Source organism: Atta cephalotes, assembly GCF_000143395.1.
Source record: "Atta cephalotes unplaced genomic scaffold scaffold00012, whole genome shotgun sequence".
NCBI lineage: Eukaryota > Metazoa > Arthropoda > Insecta > Hymenoptera > Formicidae > Atta > Atta cephalotes.
Window position 1 is genome coordinate 4,461,111 of NW_012130076.1, and position 18,248 is coordinate 4,479,358.

Sequence of the window (18,248 nt, forward strand, 5' to 3'; positions counted from 1 at the left end):
TTGCCAGTACGTTTTCAAAATTCTTCCAATCGTATCGAAAATTCTTAAAAAATAATATGCTACGAGGTTTACACTGTTGCATGACGCAGAATTTCCTTTTTTCTTTTCCTTCTCGGCTATTGGTCAATAGCAAATAGATCATTTGATTAATCTCACTATGTCTCTTCAACATCTTCTGAGAATATGAAAGTAGCACTGATAAGAAGCGTGACATCGGTTGCATTATCAGTACATTGCTCTGTTTTTTTTTCTATATACATATGCAGCTTCATATTTTATGTAAGTTTCTAATACAGGAAGAGAGTTTCAGCTTTCGTGTTCCTTATTACAAGAATATCTGTTACTTGCGCTATACAGAACGTATAAAATTTTGTTCAAAAGTGAAAAATCAAAATCAGCAGATGTATTTACACAATGATCTTCTATATATAGTATTTTTTTATGTACACACATCGTATAGTTCTATGCAACATATGGAATAAAATATTTAATAAAACAGAATTTATTTAATACAAACAAAAAAAGCGTAAACATTTTATTCGCAAAAAAAAAAAATTTCTTGCCAATCATATAAATAATGCCTGAGTGATTAAAATAAATTTCAAACATAGTCAACTTGTAGAATTGCCTAAAGATATTTTGAGATATATGTCATCAAACTTAGAACGTAGATAAATAAAGTAAAATTAAGTATTAAAAGAATGAGAAAGAAAATTCTAAATATAAATATTGTTTAAACGATCAAATACCGTCAGTCTTTCATCCGGCGTCGACGGGTTTGTGTATTGTAGATTACGTGTACTTTGCACGTTCAAAAATTATTAATTTTAACAATTTATAAACTATAAAGTTTTATTGATGGCTAACACATCCCGCATCATCATGTTTCTGAGTGTCCACAAAGCGTTTACCACATTCCCATGGTTTCCAACGCCATTGCCCAGCCATTCGGCGGGCAGCTTCGTCACATCGGGGATTTGGGTATTATCCGGATTGGCGTTCATCTGCTTATCCCAATTTGATATGTAACGATTCTCTACATTTAGACCTTCGATATACCTACACGCGAAAGAAGAATATGATTCAGTATGATGTTCAAAGATGATTTTTCACAAAATTTAGCTTAAGCCTACCTCAAATAGGCGTCCGAATGCAATACACGACTTGGCCTCGGTGGTACCGCGACAAACATCGGCTCTGGTTGTTTAGTGGCGGGCAAGCTGCTCGTCTGAGTTGCAGCTGCTGAAGTTTCTATGTGAAATGTGTTTTTCCCTTATTCATATCGCGCGTTTACGTAAATTTGAAATAATATATAATTACCTGTTTCCATTGGAGGCAATACTGTGGGTCCTTTTGAAGGCATGTAATTTCTACGAGAACATAAATATAGGATTTATAAAAACGTATTTTAAAAATGATAAACGAAAAAAAGAGGATAAATTCTTACCTGCTCCTCTCAGAAGGTGGTATTATGCGACCATGCGACTTGAGAATATGCACTTCTTTAACGTGTCTTGCGAGTCTCTGTACACTCGGGAACGGTGGGACAGATTTTTTCGTTCGGCCGCAACCACGCCACTGGCACTGATACTCCACATCTATAACATTGATAGAATATCAATTCAATATAGTTCTTTGCATCATTCCATGTCGTGTTACGCGGCTGCTGCGATTGTTGTACTCACCACTAGGAGCGTTTACAAACGATGATTGTACGTGACCGTTCTGCTCCGCGATGCAGTGATCGATGCAATCAGTCATGTCCTCGAACTGCCAGTCGCAATTGTCCCAACAACATTCGTACACAACATCCTGCATGGAGTTCGTGCCTATTGTAGTCGTACCCTTCAGCTGACCACCGTCTTCGTTCATTTTGATTGCCCGTTCCTCCCATGCTTGCTTCTCCCCCGCTGGCAATTTCCTCCACTGGAACGAAAGTGGTTTTACGTTTTACGTAACCAGTTTCGTCTCGTAATTAGTTAGCAGACAATTAGCAAAACCATTTTTGCCGTTTTAAAAGTGATTCGACGAACTGTTTCAATGGCTACTCTCTCTTCTTCATAAAAGATTGGATACAAATAACGTTTATACATCAAGAATAGAAGTAACATATCAAGACGGAGACGATACAAATTACAATACGGTATATGCAAAAGTAGAAATTGATATACTACTCTTATGAAAGAATGCAGAAGATGCATTATTGTATTTTGTACACACAAGCATTTATATTTATAAGAATAAAGAGTAGCCATGTAACATAATTTATTTGGATAAAGGACCAAGTATGCTGAATAATTTTAGTGATGTGCAAAGTGACATAGTCAATTACATTTTTTAAATCTTTTTGCCTTATCACATAAATGTCAAGATCAAAGTTTACATTGTTTAACTAATTTGATGCTTGAACAAAGACATCATGTGATCATGTATAGAAAATTTATTCTGCATACATTCCTTCATCGAAACTCCATTAATAAATTAAAAAATCAACAGTAAAAAAGAAATAAATACCTCGTTGCCAACAATTCTGCTAATCTCTCCGAAGGATGATTCAGGATTGTTTTGTGTAATCTGCGTTCGCATTTTACTCGAATATAAAATATAGCCCGTAACTAATTTCTTACCCGCCGTTTTCTAAACAGAAGAGAAAACACAAATTATAATGTCACCGTGTTCATGTAAACGAGCATATTGCCTTTACATCTCTTAACAGAAGTAACATCAAATTATCGATCTATTATTAAGACAAATGGTGTCTTCAAACGGTGCAGAGAACGAAAAGAGGTATGTATGCTGGCATATTTCTCTAAATAAAAAGAAAGTAAAATAAACAAAATATGACGTGTGACAATAGTTAGATAAGAATGAAAAAAAAAAATAAAAATAAAATGGTCACGGTAAAGCCTACCTTCTTAGTCGACACAGGTGTCTGAGTATTGGAGAGCACCGGTTGAGCTTCCGTAGATCCAACGGATGGTGGACCACCAGCATCCATGCTGTCTTCCCCAACTCCTACTCCCACTCCCACTCCTAATCCTACCCCCATGCTTAGTACATCTGGTTCCAGCTTCGGTAACAATGGTGACGCTTCCTACACCATTTATTTATGTTTATGTTACCTTCGTTATCCCTTATTACCGATCACGAGATATATTTTCGCGACTTTATCCAGTAGAAAAAGTTGTACATAATAAAAGAAACGCCATCCCTTCTTCATGTTCCAAAGGAAACTAATAGCGATATTCTCCCACTTACGTTATATTCCGTATACTTTAATCTCTTTTTCGAATGTAATGTAACTGATGTAACATGTACTGATGTAACAATTTTTTTTAATTTGACACCATCAACATATGTATATTGTAATATGTAACGTATATATAATCGCAACATGTCAATTATTAATTAATTGAAACTTTTGCATTAACAGATTAGTTAATATGTATACTCCAAAGCGAATTCTTCATTCTTACATTAGTTGGATTAGAATGACATGGAAGCAAGATCTTTCGGTGGTGTGCTTTGCGTTCATATAACATACTAGCGATAAACCCAACAGGTGCTCTGATTTGAAATTGTCGGATGAAACCGCTCGAGACACAAATACTAACACATAATTACATAATCAAAACAAAAAAAGAATGAATATGCCGGCATATAGATCGAAAACATGCGTGTAAATGCATTCTGTTGATATAACAAAAATACTTGTATCACACGCAAAATAATTCAATTAGATTTAAAGAAAAGCATGTTTCGCCTTTCGTCTTTTTACGAGTGGACATACTGGCGATTAGACTTTTGCTATATCAGCTTGCGTGTGATCTCTTGAAGGAACGTGCGATTGCATATTGTATGTACGTTACTAAGAACAAAAGTATAAGATTTCGTAATTAGTAATTACCATTTCAAATTGAGCCGAGCTGGGCGTAATGGACTTGACTTGACTTTGCGTCTGAGCCACGTCGCTCGAAACCTACAACAAACACGCCATGCAAAGCAATAATTTCACAGTTAGTCGCATAGAATGAACTAAGTACATATCTTATTATTCGCCGAATAGTTTAAATATGCATTTATGTTAGTCAATAATGTTTAACTGTCATACATACTTTAGCAGGATTAATAGGCCTTCGGAAGAAGTAGATTTCGTCTTCAGTTACCGCCGACGTGTGATTGAACTTCTTTAAACCGTCTTGACTAAGCTTTTTCATCAAACTTTTACTTTCGTCATAAAGCGATTCACAAATGTACACGTCATCTTCTGGTATCTCCGTTGGTCTGCCTATATAATTCATCAATGATGATTCGTTAATGTATTCTATTTTTTAATTTAATTTATTTAATTTATTAAACGATGGAATGATAAACACTTACTACATATATACTCTCCGTAATCAAGGACGGAACATTTTCCAACAATAGCTACAATAGGATGAGTACCATCCACAGTAGATAAAAATAACTCTTGTTTATAAAATAATTTCGTAGGCGTATGTGGCACATCTGTAGGCATCAATAACCATGGACCTTTGAAATAACATTTCCCGCTAAAAACATACATATCGTGTAATATAAATAATAATATAAATTACAGTAATATACAAAATCAATATTTCATTATGGATTTATTACTTACTCTTTGGTTAACCATATAGCATCAACTTGCGCTATTTGTTGCCTGCCCCCGTCTGTCGCTACATAAACAAAATCACCGGTTTTCACAGATCCCGCGCATGTATTGTACTGTTCATAATATGTGTTCTCAGTATCTTCTGGGTTATACAATATCACATTCTGCAAGATAAGAGATATGTTAAATAGAATCAAAATAAATAAACAGAGGAAGAGTTGATATTTCAAACAAACAAAGAAGATATTGATTCAGTTACTAACAGGTCTTTCCTTTTCCATCAACTTTTCTCCCTCCTCCAATTCAGCGATCTCTTCTTTATGCTTTTCCAGCCGTTCTTTGTACACCGAAATTACTCGTTTCGGTTCTAGTGGCTTTTCTCTAGGAACCAATGTCAAGTGATCGGGATCGAAATTCCAGACCTTGATTTTTTTGAACGCTCGAGCTTTCGTGGAATAACGTGATTCACATACATAGACATCTTTTTCTAGGAAACCTTCCGGCTGCATTCGAAAATAATCCTTTACACTTAAAACGCAACATCTGCCAGCTACTTTCGCTAGAGGTACCGCCACGTGAGCATCGCTCTTAAATAATTCCTTGTCCAAAAATTTCCGCGAAGCCACGTGATATGTTTCGCTAGGTCTATAAAATAAATTTCCATACAACATTTGTTGACCGTCTGCATTGGTCCAAAGCCTTTCTATGAGAACTACGCTATACTCCATGCCTCTCTCAGTAGGCTCAATATACGTAAAGTCACCAGCTCTGTATACTTCTTGATTGAAACTCATAGAGCCTCCATTGTCAGTATTATTTGTATCCGTATTGGTTTCAGAGTCCTGCAATAGTAAATTTTAAATTTCATCAAGTTGACATGAGTCTTCAAACTCAACAAAAAATACACAAAATACAGTTGATATGAAACAAGATTTACTTTTGTTTCATTTCCATCGCAGCTTTCCTCTTCGTTAGGTAAATTTAGTTCTTGTTGCTGTTTTATTCTTTTAAGTTCTGCAACCTGAGCAGACAGGTCAAGAAGCGTGTAATTTAACGCAGGTGAATGTAACAAATCTCCTGCACGAGTCACCTCATCACGAGTACGTAGAAAAAATGCCTGTAATTCCACGCTATCTTCAAATGGTTGTGAATCTGTACGCGACAATCTCCGTGCTCTTTCCAAGCAGGTGAAAACATCTTCTTGGAACCGATCTAGCCTTTTGTAAACTCCCCGATCTAATCTCCTCTTAATCAAATCTAATGACAACCCCCGTACTCTGTTTTTCAACATAGAAATACTTAATGTTAATGGAACCAAATTTGAGTAAACAAAATTTTCATAATAAAAACAAAAAAATTTAATAACACTCAAGCACATTCGTACTTTTTGCCATCAACAATATCATGTTCTGGCAGTTCGGCCATAGAATCGGAGTAACACCTTCCTTCCTCATCCTGGTGATTATAAAGTGCGGTAAATATTGTTGCCAGTATCTCTTGAACAGCAGCTGACACATCAGGTACACTTTCCTCATCCTCACTTAGTTGCAATTTACTTTGCAACACTAATCTTTGTAGTATCAAGGCATCCTAAAATGATTATATCTTGTTATTCACTATAATACCTATATCTGCAGCCTTTGACAAAAGATTTTATATAGCACAAAGATATTTAAAAAAAAAATACGAAGATAAAATCATTCTGATCTATTTACTTTTGTCTCAGTCTTTTTATATCTTTTTATGTGCTTATCCAATTCCTTGTCTCTCAATAGACGTATGAAACACGGCCGCACTTTTAATGGGTTTTGCATTACGTTACTATTTAATATATTCTGCTCGTTTTGTGCGAACATCTTCGGGATATTGGCGCGCACGCGATCAAATTCACTCAATCGCATGAAAAATTCGGAAATACGCCATACGGCGTATAAAAGACTTGGAAGATCACGATAAAAATGCGCTAATTGCTAACAAGGTTAATATGTATGAACATTGTGCACATTATGGATAAATTATATGTACAATTTTATATGTACAAATTTATACTTAGTTGTTTAAATTTATACAATGCCACGCGTTTCACGAAACAAGCTAAAGCATTGTTCAATGAAAAGCTTTATACGACGGGATTGAAGCAAGAAACGGCGGAGGAAGCCTTTCACGTAACCTCCAAACTTCTACCGTAAACAGATTAGGCTTTCCATCTTTTGCCGCGAAATTTCAATTGAAGTATCCATCCGCAAATATTCTGACTCTCGATTTGAGAATCTGTATTTCATATTGGAATTTTAGTCGAAAATTTCTGAAAACTACACGCTTTTTAAATTGGTTTTTGAGAAAATTGATTTAACAGTTTTCAGAAACTTGATAAATTTTTAATATTTTTACTTTCTCAAAAAATTATGAGAAAAATCAATATTGCAAGTAAATAGAAATCAATTTTTTGCAAATTAGATATTGTTAAAAAATCTCAGGCTTACTATGTTATTTAATTTTCTTAACAATATCTGGGAAATTCAAAAATTAGAATTTTAATTAGAATTGTACATCGCTAAGGTTATTAGTCAATAGGTCTGTTTGTGTTGCTTAAAATCCCCAAAAATTTTTGAACTTAAAACGAGATAGATATATATTTCAATGTGTGTATTGAAAAGAAAGAAGCGAAGTTACTGAGTAAGTAAAAAAATAAGTACAAGCAACGCGAATAGACCTAATACTTTTGTGTCCATTAATGATGGATAATATTTTATTTTAAAATTTCATTTAGTCTTTCCTTAATCTTTCCTTAAATATCTTTCAGTGTACAAATTTAAAGGAAATTAGACCTTACAATTGAAGTTTAATTCTTTTATGTCCATTAAAGATAAACAAAACCTTATTTTTAATTTTTTTTAGTATGATCCTATCTTATTCTTAAATATTTTCCAAAAATGTTTCAAATGCGTAAATACGTTTAAAAAAATAATTAGAGCTTATAACTGAAATTTAATGCAAACATCAAATAGTTGTACATTGTCAACTTTTAACTTTCAAGCTACTCTTAGCCTTGCATCAAAAAATCTTTTAAAGTATTCTTATCAATTATTAATAAATCTTGATGATATAGATTCTTCTCTCAGTAAATCAGTATAATAGATACTTTTATTAGGGTTGTCACAGAAAATGAATTTTAAAATTTTCTGACTTTTCCACAGATTTTCCAGATGAAAATGGAAAATTTTTCATGAACAGTATAAATTATGTAAAAATTTTAATATTTAAATTCAAGAATTAAAGGAAGATTAAATACAATGCAAAAAGAAGCTTAATAGAATAATAAAATTTTGGGTGCAAATTCAAGCAAATTCAATAAAAAATAAATTAGTATTAGAAAAAAGAATGCAGTTATAACGAAAAAGAGTAGATCATAAAAATATTGAAATATAAATTTTAATTATTTCATTAAAATCATTTAAAGTGCGCGAATTTTGAACATATTTGACTATAAATATAAAAACATCAGAATTTATTTTAAAAATTGTAATGATGATTTGAAATAGGAACAGTTTAAGGGAATTGTGAACAAATTTCAAGATTCCAGACTGTTTTACATTTTTCCCTAACTTTTCCATGATCAATTTCCCTGACTTTTTTTGGTTTTCTCAGTTTTCCGGGTCTGTGGCAACCCTGTTTTGTATTATTTAACGCTTACGAAACAAAAAATCTTTGTTATACAAACCTTATATATTTGCGAGTCCGGCTCGTTATACTTGCAAGCATTGTCAAACATTAATATAAAATCGGACACCAATTCGTCCAAATTATCATATCCATTATTCTTTAAAGTAGAAGCTATCTTCTCCATGTGTATAGGCTGCTTTATCACCTCATAATAATCTGGATATTCATTTTTATTTGGTAATTTCATGAAAATTAGAGATAACTGCCTCCCTTTTGCATCGTGGTAGTCTTTTATAGTATCATACAGAGTTCGTAATTTTTGCAAATGAAGCGGCACTATTTTTTTTCGGTCTCCTGAATATAGACAGCAGAAAAGGAGAGAGGTAGAGAAAAGACTAAAATAAATGAGCACTGTTATCTTCTTTATGATTCCGATTCACGCTCACAATGCTCTTAAATTCATTTTATCCTTATTGTTATCAAAGGCAAATAATGTTTATAAGCATTGTGAGCATGAATCGGACCTATACGAATTACGACATACCCGACGTTTCTAGTTGGGGTTGATGCGGAAGATTTGGACCTAGGATTATCTGGCAGAGGTCCTAATTCCTTTACCTTATCCATCAAAACTTTCTCCAATATATTAGCGTCCTCATATATCAATGAACCTTCTTCGTTATATTGGCGACAATTATTAAACATCAACTAAAAAACGAGAAATTTCGAAAAAATATCTGACGCAAGCTATTGTATTGATTAATTTAAATGATAAATACCTTAAAGTCCTGTATTAATTCGTTTTCATTTTGATACTTTTCCGCTTTAATATTAGCTTCAATCGCTAGCATGTCTATAGGTTCTGCTATCACTTGATAGTAATCCGGATATAATTTTTTGGAAGGCTTCTCCATAAACATTAACATGGGTTGCCGACCGTCCTCGCACTATAATACAGTATGCTATACGTCGACCGAATATATTGAACATAATGAGTTTTGGAATTACTTACAACGTATTCTATGACACACTTGACTAATGCGTACAATCTCTTCTTCAGTGGTATATTGTCTTTGTACTTCCCTCGTGTCAATAAATTCGAAGCACGTTTAATCAATTTAGGCTGCTGCGAACTGTTTTCGGATTCGCTATCCGAATCAGAGTCCTACAAAGATATCGAATATTTAATTATTACATTCGCTTTTCAAAAAATGCGTAGATTAACCCTGCTGGTCTTCGAATCTGACTAAAAAATGTATGTAATGTAATTTATTTTCTTATTAATATTTTTTAAAATATATTTTTAAAATCTTTTCTCTGATATTTGACGATTTCATCTCTCAAAATATCTTTTCACTGTGAAATTGTTTTATTTTTTATAGTTTTATAATAATATTGATCCAAACACATAATACTGTAATAAATCAGACCAGAGATTAAATCATGTTCAATTTACAATATATTACCTGATCGAATTCTAAGAGTTCTTGTACTTTCTCTTGCATTATTTTTTGCAATTTAACAGCACACTGTAATAAAACAAAAATGCGTGAATAATTATATTTTGATTATACATCATATTGTATACATCATAGTGATATTTCTCAATTTTATTGGATTGCTAAATATTTTGAATTCGATGAAAAACTGTGAAACTATTTATGTGTATCATATATTTTATAATTAATATTTTATATATTATGTTTGTAATTAAACGCATAGTCGTAATTAATTTGAAATAAAATATGCATTAATTACAAAATTATTACCTTGTACAATCGAGAAGTATGCATGTTATATTTCTTTGCATTTTCAAACATGATATTCATATCTCCAGCTACTTCACTAACAGTACCATATTCGCATTTCTGAAAATCGTGATTCAGGATAATTTTTAATAGTAAACAATGTAATATATTAATATAAATGATCAATTTTATTATAATATGACATATACCTTTATCTTTGTACGTATTTGTAATAAAGATATAGGATTCTTAATCGTCTTATAGTAATCAGGATATAATCTCTTTGATGGAAGTTTCCAAAAATATTCGCTCATCCTTACACCTGTGCAATACATAGTTATGGCATTATACCAATTACAATAGATTTATATTATATAATATTATCATGAAAGTCATACCTTGATTATTAGGAGCCGTCCGAATAGTTTGAAATAATTGCCATTGTGGATTGTCAGCTTCTTCAGTCTCAGCAGGTTCTTCTTCCTCATCATCGCTTTCATCATCTTCGTCACGTAATGATGCGGTTTGTGCTATTAACGATTGCGCCATGGTACGACTTCCTCTTTTGCTTCTTGTAGATGGTGCAGTCGTAGCAATCTTAATACCACTACCAAACCCGCTATCTTGCCTTCTCGCGGCTGCAGTAATTATCTTCTTCAAAAGTTTGGCATCCTTGTAAATTTGCGAACCAGGCTCATTAAATTGACAGGCGTTACGGCACATGAGCATTAGATCTTTCTCCATATCGCCAAGTGAGCTATATGCACCTTCTTGAATCTTTCTTGCAATAGTCTTCAAATCAATTGGTGTCTCGATGACATCATAATACTCAGGATAAAGCTATAATAAAATATGTTAAAGCAGTTACAAATAAGCATCAAGTATACCAATTCAGAGATAATTTAAAACAGGTTACAAAACCTTTTTAGAAGGTTTGAGTTGAAACATAATATGAAGAGGTCTGTTATTGTCAGTGGGATCAGTTGCTGTCATAACTGCTGCAAATAAATCCTCGAATAGCTGCATAGTTTCCTCATCGAGATTCGTTGAACTTTCTGAAGTATCTTCTGCGTCATCTTGTCGCGTCGTTACTTTACGCGCCTAAACATGAATTAATAAATGAACAATCTCACCACATTTTTATGCATTGCATCTGTGCAACAAATTAAAACTCAATTAAATCATCAAACATTACCAATCTGCCAACTTTTAGAATGAGTTTTCCTTTAGGTTCTGGTTCTTCATATTCTTCCATTATACGGTTTTTAGTATTTATACACAATTCCCACAGTTCAGTTGCATCTTTATACTCGGGAGATGTACGCTATAAAAATGATTATACATAACAAGATTTCAACTCTACAGATCTCCTTTTTATCCCTACATTAGATTATATTAAAACTTTATTTCTAGCATTTATGAAGTATCAAACATATATCTATTTTACTTTAAGTTCCACAATATATATCTTAATTCAGTTACAGAAAATAGATTTTAAGAATAACTATTAATAATAATGTATTACACTAACAAGAATAAATCAATTAAGAGAAATAAATCTATTTTTAGCTTAAATATTTCAAGTAAATTTCATCTAGCTTAAAAATATTTCAAACAGATCTTAGCTTAAATATTTCAAAGTAAATTTATATATCTAATTCTGAAAACTGCATGCTGAAATCTTTTCACTTTGACAAACTTTAATATCTGTTTAAATAGATTGATACAATTAAATAGAATTTAAAAACTTACCATATAGAAAGCTTTGGCATTGTTTACCATAAGCTGAATATCAGCAGCAAGATCGTCCATATCGCGATATTCATCAGTTTTCAGTTTCTGTTGTACTTTCAACAGATCTATGGGATTGGAAACAACCTCATAATATCCTGGTTCTTGTCTACGTTTCGGCACACGTATAAATGCGTCACACAGCAGGGATCCATCTTCCTTCTTTTGATTACGAAGTATTTCATACAGTTGTTGGCACAAATCGCTCTGTACAAGGTAAAAGACTATTAGCAACGTGTGTTCAACGCATACGCAATCTATGTAGAAATATTAGGAGAGATCACGGCCACTCACAGGATCCAGTTTTTTCCTCCTCTTCGTCGGCTCGGGCGGGATATCGTCACCGTCGTCCTCGGTGCCACGACTCGCCACCGAGGACGTTCTACGTCGCTTGTTCATCCTGAGGTATATCTTAAAAAGTTATAAGGTACAAGATGATCCTTTAGCTATATATCTACAACAGAGCACCGCTACATCGTCCGCCAAATGCTGTTGAGGTTGCGATGCGAGGGCCGTTACAGTTATCGCTGGTAGAGCACAAAATTTGTAAACAAATGTACGTGCGCATACATACGTTCACGTACGTGTGCGCGTATATGTACATAAAAAGGGTTCTTGAACTAAACGCAGGGGCCTTATTCGTCGTATCGTCGCGCCGCTATTATCAGAGGCACACGTTGAGCTTATCGCGACGTACGGTGGACCAGGTCTTGGGAACAAGATTGCAGGATTTGCCTCTTACACGCGTTCAGACCGACGTCTCGGCTCGTGCGTTAGTTAACTATTGCGAGTGAATTCCTCGAGGAGCGGGACGTCACGTATACACACAGGGGGAGGGGGAAGGATGGCGAAAGAGAGAGAAAGAGAGAGAGAGACAGAGACACACACACGGACTGGCAGCTAAAAAAAATCACGCCGCCATGATAAGTCGCCACTGCGCTTCAAAACGCGGTCGACGTGCACGGCGCATCGACGTGGTGATTTTAAACGCGCCGTGAACAACGCATTTTTCGTCTTCTCTCTGTCGCCATCGATCATCAACTGTATCGCGGTCAAACGCATGCAAACGGACTGGACGGGACGCATTCACGCATTTCACGCGTCTCCCCTCTCTCTTTCGTCTTCGCCCGGCATCGCTGCATTCCAACCGAAATTTGCCGCCATATCCGGAATGCGCGAGTCCGTGGCAGTCCGCATCGTCCCCACGGAATTCCAAGCCTGTCGAGCCGACAGCTATCCCAGATTCTGCTCAAGGTACCCAACTACCCACCATTTATGCCACCATGTCTCTTTCTCTTTCTTTCCTTGCCCCCTCCCCTCTTTCGGACTCTCACCTGTCTCCTCGTGCCCTTATAAGAGGAGTTTCATTAATGCGCGAGACATTTGTATGCGCGAATATTCCTTCGAAAAGGTGCAAAACACGCGTACCGCGCTTCTCATCCGCGTTCCAGGATTACACAAGTCTTGGCCGACGCCATGCTGCGAGCGACCGACAATTCCGCTGATTGTACAATAAAGGCTTCACCGACCACTCGATACATGGATCTTAGAGTTTCCTGTTTGTTCGACGGACTCCGTCTTTATCAACTGAACTGTTTTTTATGATTCGATTAAAGAGACGTGCGGATAATGGAAGAACATTAACGACTGTTGATATATTATATTTTTTATATTTATAGATTTGATATAGTATGGTCAATGTGATGCAAATATAATCTTTAAAGCGGTTTTTAATTAGTCAACTTGTAAAATTATTTCTTCTGATTGGTCCATCAAATGCCCTAAAGTATTTATAGCGAGACTTTAACCACAGTTAACCACAGACTTTAACCTCAATCTATTGACTGATATCTATTAAATGCAAATATATCTGGTTATTATCAAAGTTGAATGAAATTATGTTTAAGTACATGGTATATTTGCATTTGGTTTACATGAAGTTTACACAAATTTCTTTATGTAGATTATAACAATGTAATTAAAATATGTTAATTATTATAAATTGGATAATACAATACAGAAAGAAGTAATATTTATAGTTTTATATATGTAATATACGCAGTGACTGAAAAAAGAGATATAATATTATAAGGTTTTATTTCAAAAAAATTGTAAAAAATGAAAAAAACTTGAAATAATTTAGCTCAGACAGTTTGTTATTAACAAACTTTTAATGTTTATAATAGATTTTTCTTTATCTTGTTTAAATTAATTCATATTTAATTTTTTTTAATGTTTTACTTAATACTAAGACAAAAAAAGACCATTTATTATTTATTTTTTATTAATAAAATTTTAAAAAAATTAGAAAAAACAAAAAAAATTTAATATTTTAATATTTAACATTTTAATATTTAGTATGATTTCCTTTCGCTTTGATTACTGTCTGAAGTCATCTTGGCATACTCTCCACGAGATTTTAAATGTATTTTTCATTCATTTCCTCCCAGGTCTTTCGAAGCGCCGCAAAATAATTTTCCTTAGGGTGAAATAACACAGTGCAGAAAAGAGTTGCGGAATAGAGAATACGTCATTAAAACAACCAATTAGCGCTATTCGGAATAACGCAAAATAAGAGACTCCGCACAATAAAAGGAAACAGAGAATAAGAATTTCAACCTATCAGAAATGTATTGTGGAATATACAGTTTCTGATAGGTTAAAATTCTTATTCTCTATTCTCCGTTCCCTATTCCTTTTATTGTGCGAAGCCCCTTATTCTCTGTTTTTTGTTCCATTTCTTGTGCGGAGCCCCTAACACTGGTCTAGTTTCCACCAAGGGTTTAAACCGGATCAGAATGTAAGAATCAATCAATTACAGTCGAGCATTCCCCTATCGTTCGACTGTAACAGGGGAATACTGTTGGTTGGTTGGTTCTTACATTCTGATCCGGTTTAAACCTTCAGTGAAAACTAGGCCATTGGTTGCTTCTATGACGCATTCCGCAGTCCTTTACCGGGATCTCTTGGAATACACTGAGAGTGACACACTACACTAGTTGCGTGTAAGTGTTGCATTAGTGCTGCATTATACAAGTATATATACCGTGATATACACTACTTCATGCTATTGTGTTTAATTCTGCTGTCGGTTAACTTCTATTTTCAAATTTTTACTGTCACACACCTAGCTCTACACCATCTCTTTGAGATCGTGTAGCAAAACTCCATTGCATAAAATTGCTACACGGAAACACATTACACTGAATGAGTTTGCCTACTACCAGCCAAGGAAACATGCTACATTGCCTGAGTGTTGCTGAGTGTGCTACACTGATAGGTATTTTTATTAATTATTATTAATTATTATTTTTAATTTACTTATTACTATTTAATATTATTATTATTACTATTATTATTATTATTAATATGAATATTATTTTTATAATAAGTTCGTTAATATTACATTATTATATAATTCTGATTTAAAAATATACTCGCTATAAACAATTTTCATGACACAACCAAATTATGTTATTTTTTTTTTTTTAAATCATTCTGTAGTTTTACAAAAACTCAAATTTATAAGCGCCTTTCCAACATGGCGGCGAGTCACGTGACCTGGGACTTACTATACATCAAAGGTGCCGATGCTCAGTGTCCATACTGTATGTACTTATACTATGATTTGGGCTACAGGAGATATAGGCAATGCTTCCTCAATGTCTATTGCCTGTATTTATAGTCAGACCTTGTACTTCTTAAATTTATCTTTAGATGCTCAGCAGCCAATGAAATAATTTATAAAGTATCTAAAGATAAATTTAAGGAAACCTTAAATATAAGGCCTGACTATGAATACGAGTATATATGCTCTAAGACGATAACATACATTTACAATTGACCGATTCCTTAGTAGCTTTTATTGCTTAAGAGAATGTTATATTTGTTGTGTTTATATCAACCGTATGCCATATATCGTAAATCAGAACCTTCCAAATGGTCACGTGATCATGTCCCCATCAAGATTTCAACGGTAAGCAGACTCCTCTCAATTTTATCCCCTCCAACGCTTCCAGTCTTCCTGCCACACGCGTCACAAACAAATATACAAATATACAAATATAACTCTTAGGATTAATAGAAATCCCAAACGAAAATAAAATAAATCATATGGCTTCTTTTGCTTTTCTCTCTTTCTCGGTATATGTATCTATTTTTCAATGAAACCGCGCCTGACTGTTATGAAATGATACATCGCGTCACAGCATAGATTTATAAAATAGACGGAGCATTTATACGAGAGAAGCTGAAGATAATATTGAAGGACAGCTCTATTCCAGACATAGTTGTTTCTCTCTTTTATAGTGAGCGGTGAGGGGGCCAATTAACTTGATCGTAAGGCTACAACTCTCGAACGTCTATTTTCGTTGCTCTCGGCCACTTGCAGCGGCGATCAATTAATTCACTACTAAAACAGAAGAGAACTATTCCGCTACTATTATTTCTTCTCTTTCTATCAAATCTTCAGCTTCTCTCGTATGAATGCTCTGTCTATCTTATAAGTCTATGGTACACAGCCATGAATAGAGAAAAAACGTTGAACCCAAGCATGAGCAGGAGAGAGGCAAGGAGATTAAGGACCTGCGGTGCCCTATTTGGAAAATTCTGCCATAAATCTTTTCTTACACAAGTAAAGATTCAGTACCAACTTCATGACGCGAAATAGATCGGTATTCATAGTCGATTCTTACATTTAAGACTCTCAAGTACAATCTTAAGATCATAAATCAATTCGTATTAACATCTTAAGATACTATATTTAAATCAGTTTTAAATAAAAACGGACTATGAATATCGCCCCATGTTTTGCGGTTCGCAGTTATAGCCCTTGAACTTTATTGACGACGCGGAGCAAAAGTAGACGTGGTTAGATCGAACTACACTCAATGGTTGTGTTCCACTTAACGCTCACAATACTCGTGGATCATTTTATTCTTGTCGTTTATCAAATGTTAAACAAGAACAAACAATGCTCGCGAGCGTTGCGAGCGTTAAGTGAAACGCAGCCAACACGTAATCCTTCCAGGCGATAACCTAATATTAAACATACTGCGAGTAAATGTGGAAGTGTGAATGAGAACGTAAATATAAAAAATTTTTGTTTTATAATTATATTTTGTTAATTATATAATAATAATTATATTTTTGTTAATTAAGACATTTATATATTGTTACTGAAAAGTGAAGAGTCTAATGATTTGATCTTTCTACTGCGTGCAAGAAATAATGAGTGCGTTCAAGTCGACAAAACGGCTAGGTCTGCTCGCCAATTAAACATGATTGATTGAATCCACAAGTAAGAACCAACTATGCTCATTTGCTCAAGCATGCTTAGCCACTTTGTGTGCCTTCCAACAAATGACACAGTGCGACACAGTGATCATCTTTGTTTAACATTGGCAAACAAAGGATGTAACGATCCATTGTGGCACACTGTGTAATTTGTGTTGGAAGGCACACTTGTCATCTTGAACTCGCCCATTAAATCCTGTATAACGCGGGAAACAACGTAGCAAGATTGAATTCAATCTGCACGGAGCGCTAAATATTCAAGAACTGAGAAGATGTTCGAGAGGAGGATGTCTAGACTTTGTTGAGGTCATAAGACTTCATATAATTACTTTCTCCAAAAGATATAATTACTACGAAGCTTTCCTTTTCTGTTGGAGAGACATAAACATAATGGCGATCGATACATAGTAAGAGAATCAATACATCATAAACTTTCCATTGCATGCATGACTTGTTCACAACTAAACGACAAAATGGAACAAGATCATATAACTTCATAATCAAATAAATTCATTTATAACTTATAGTCTAACCTTCATTATGTATTACTAAATTATTAATTTATACTATTTCTCATACACAGTAATATTTGAAAGCACATGTTTTCCTGCATCTCCGTTCGTAGGCAGAAATTTCTCTTTACGTCAAAGAGACCCTCGCAGCGTATCAGAAAGACCGCATGTTAAATATCATGTCGAAAATTTCAGTAGATAACTTCTTTATTACATCTAATTTTGGTATGGTAAAGAAATTGAGGATCGCAATGATTCTCCTAAAAATTTCCATGTCTTCCCTATGCGATTGCAAAATGTACACTGACTCTCTTGACGGTTATGAGGAATACTTATATAAATCTTCCACTACCCTTGTCATCTCTCCGCGATTATGTCCCCACCATTGTTTCTCCCTCTCAGCGTCAAATCTCGCGTGAACGCATGTACTTTCTCGTTCGATGCGTTCGAGGAGCTCGCCCATCTCGTTACCAATCTCGGGATCTAAGATAGCGTTAGCGGATACAAGTTGAACGAACGGTATCAATGATCTAGATTTCATCGAGGGTTTAATTCAGATCAGAATGTAGGAATCAACCAACTACAGTCGAGTATTCCCGTGTG

General features: G+C 34.4%; 1 protein-coding gene across 1 annotated transcript; it reads right to left on the reverse strand.

Moving 5' to 3' along the window:
* Positions 1-491: 491 nt before the first annotated feature.
* Positions 492-12,237, reverse strand: LOC105617230 (protein polybromo-1). Its single transcript, XM_012198796.1, has 26 exons — positions 12,133-12,237; positions 11,800-12,045; positions 11,255-11,371; positions 10,969-11,148; positions 10,446-10,887; positions 10,257-10,369; positions 10,069-10,167; positions 9,766-9,828; positions 9,312-9,464; positions 9,079-9,246; positions 8,830-9,007; positions 8,358-8,653; positions 6,021-6,226; positions 5,574-5,913; positions 4,900-5,478; positions 4,643-4,800; positions 4,381-4,553; positions 4,116-4,288; positions 3,908-3,979; positions 2,912-3,094; positions 2,515-2,637; positions 1,686-1,926; positions 1,448-1,598; positions 1,321-1,370; positions 1,134-1,251; positions 492-1,059 (listed from the first exon to the last, which is right to left on the reverse strand). Exons 1-26 carry the CDS (start codon positions 12,235-12,237, stop codon positions 843-845), a joined length of 4,944 nt encoding a protein of 1,647 aa, XP_012054186.1. The 3' UTR covers positions 492-842.
* Between the last annotated feature and the right edge of the window lie 6,011 nt (positions 12,238-18,248).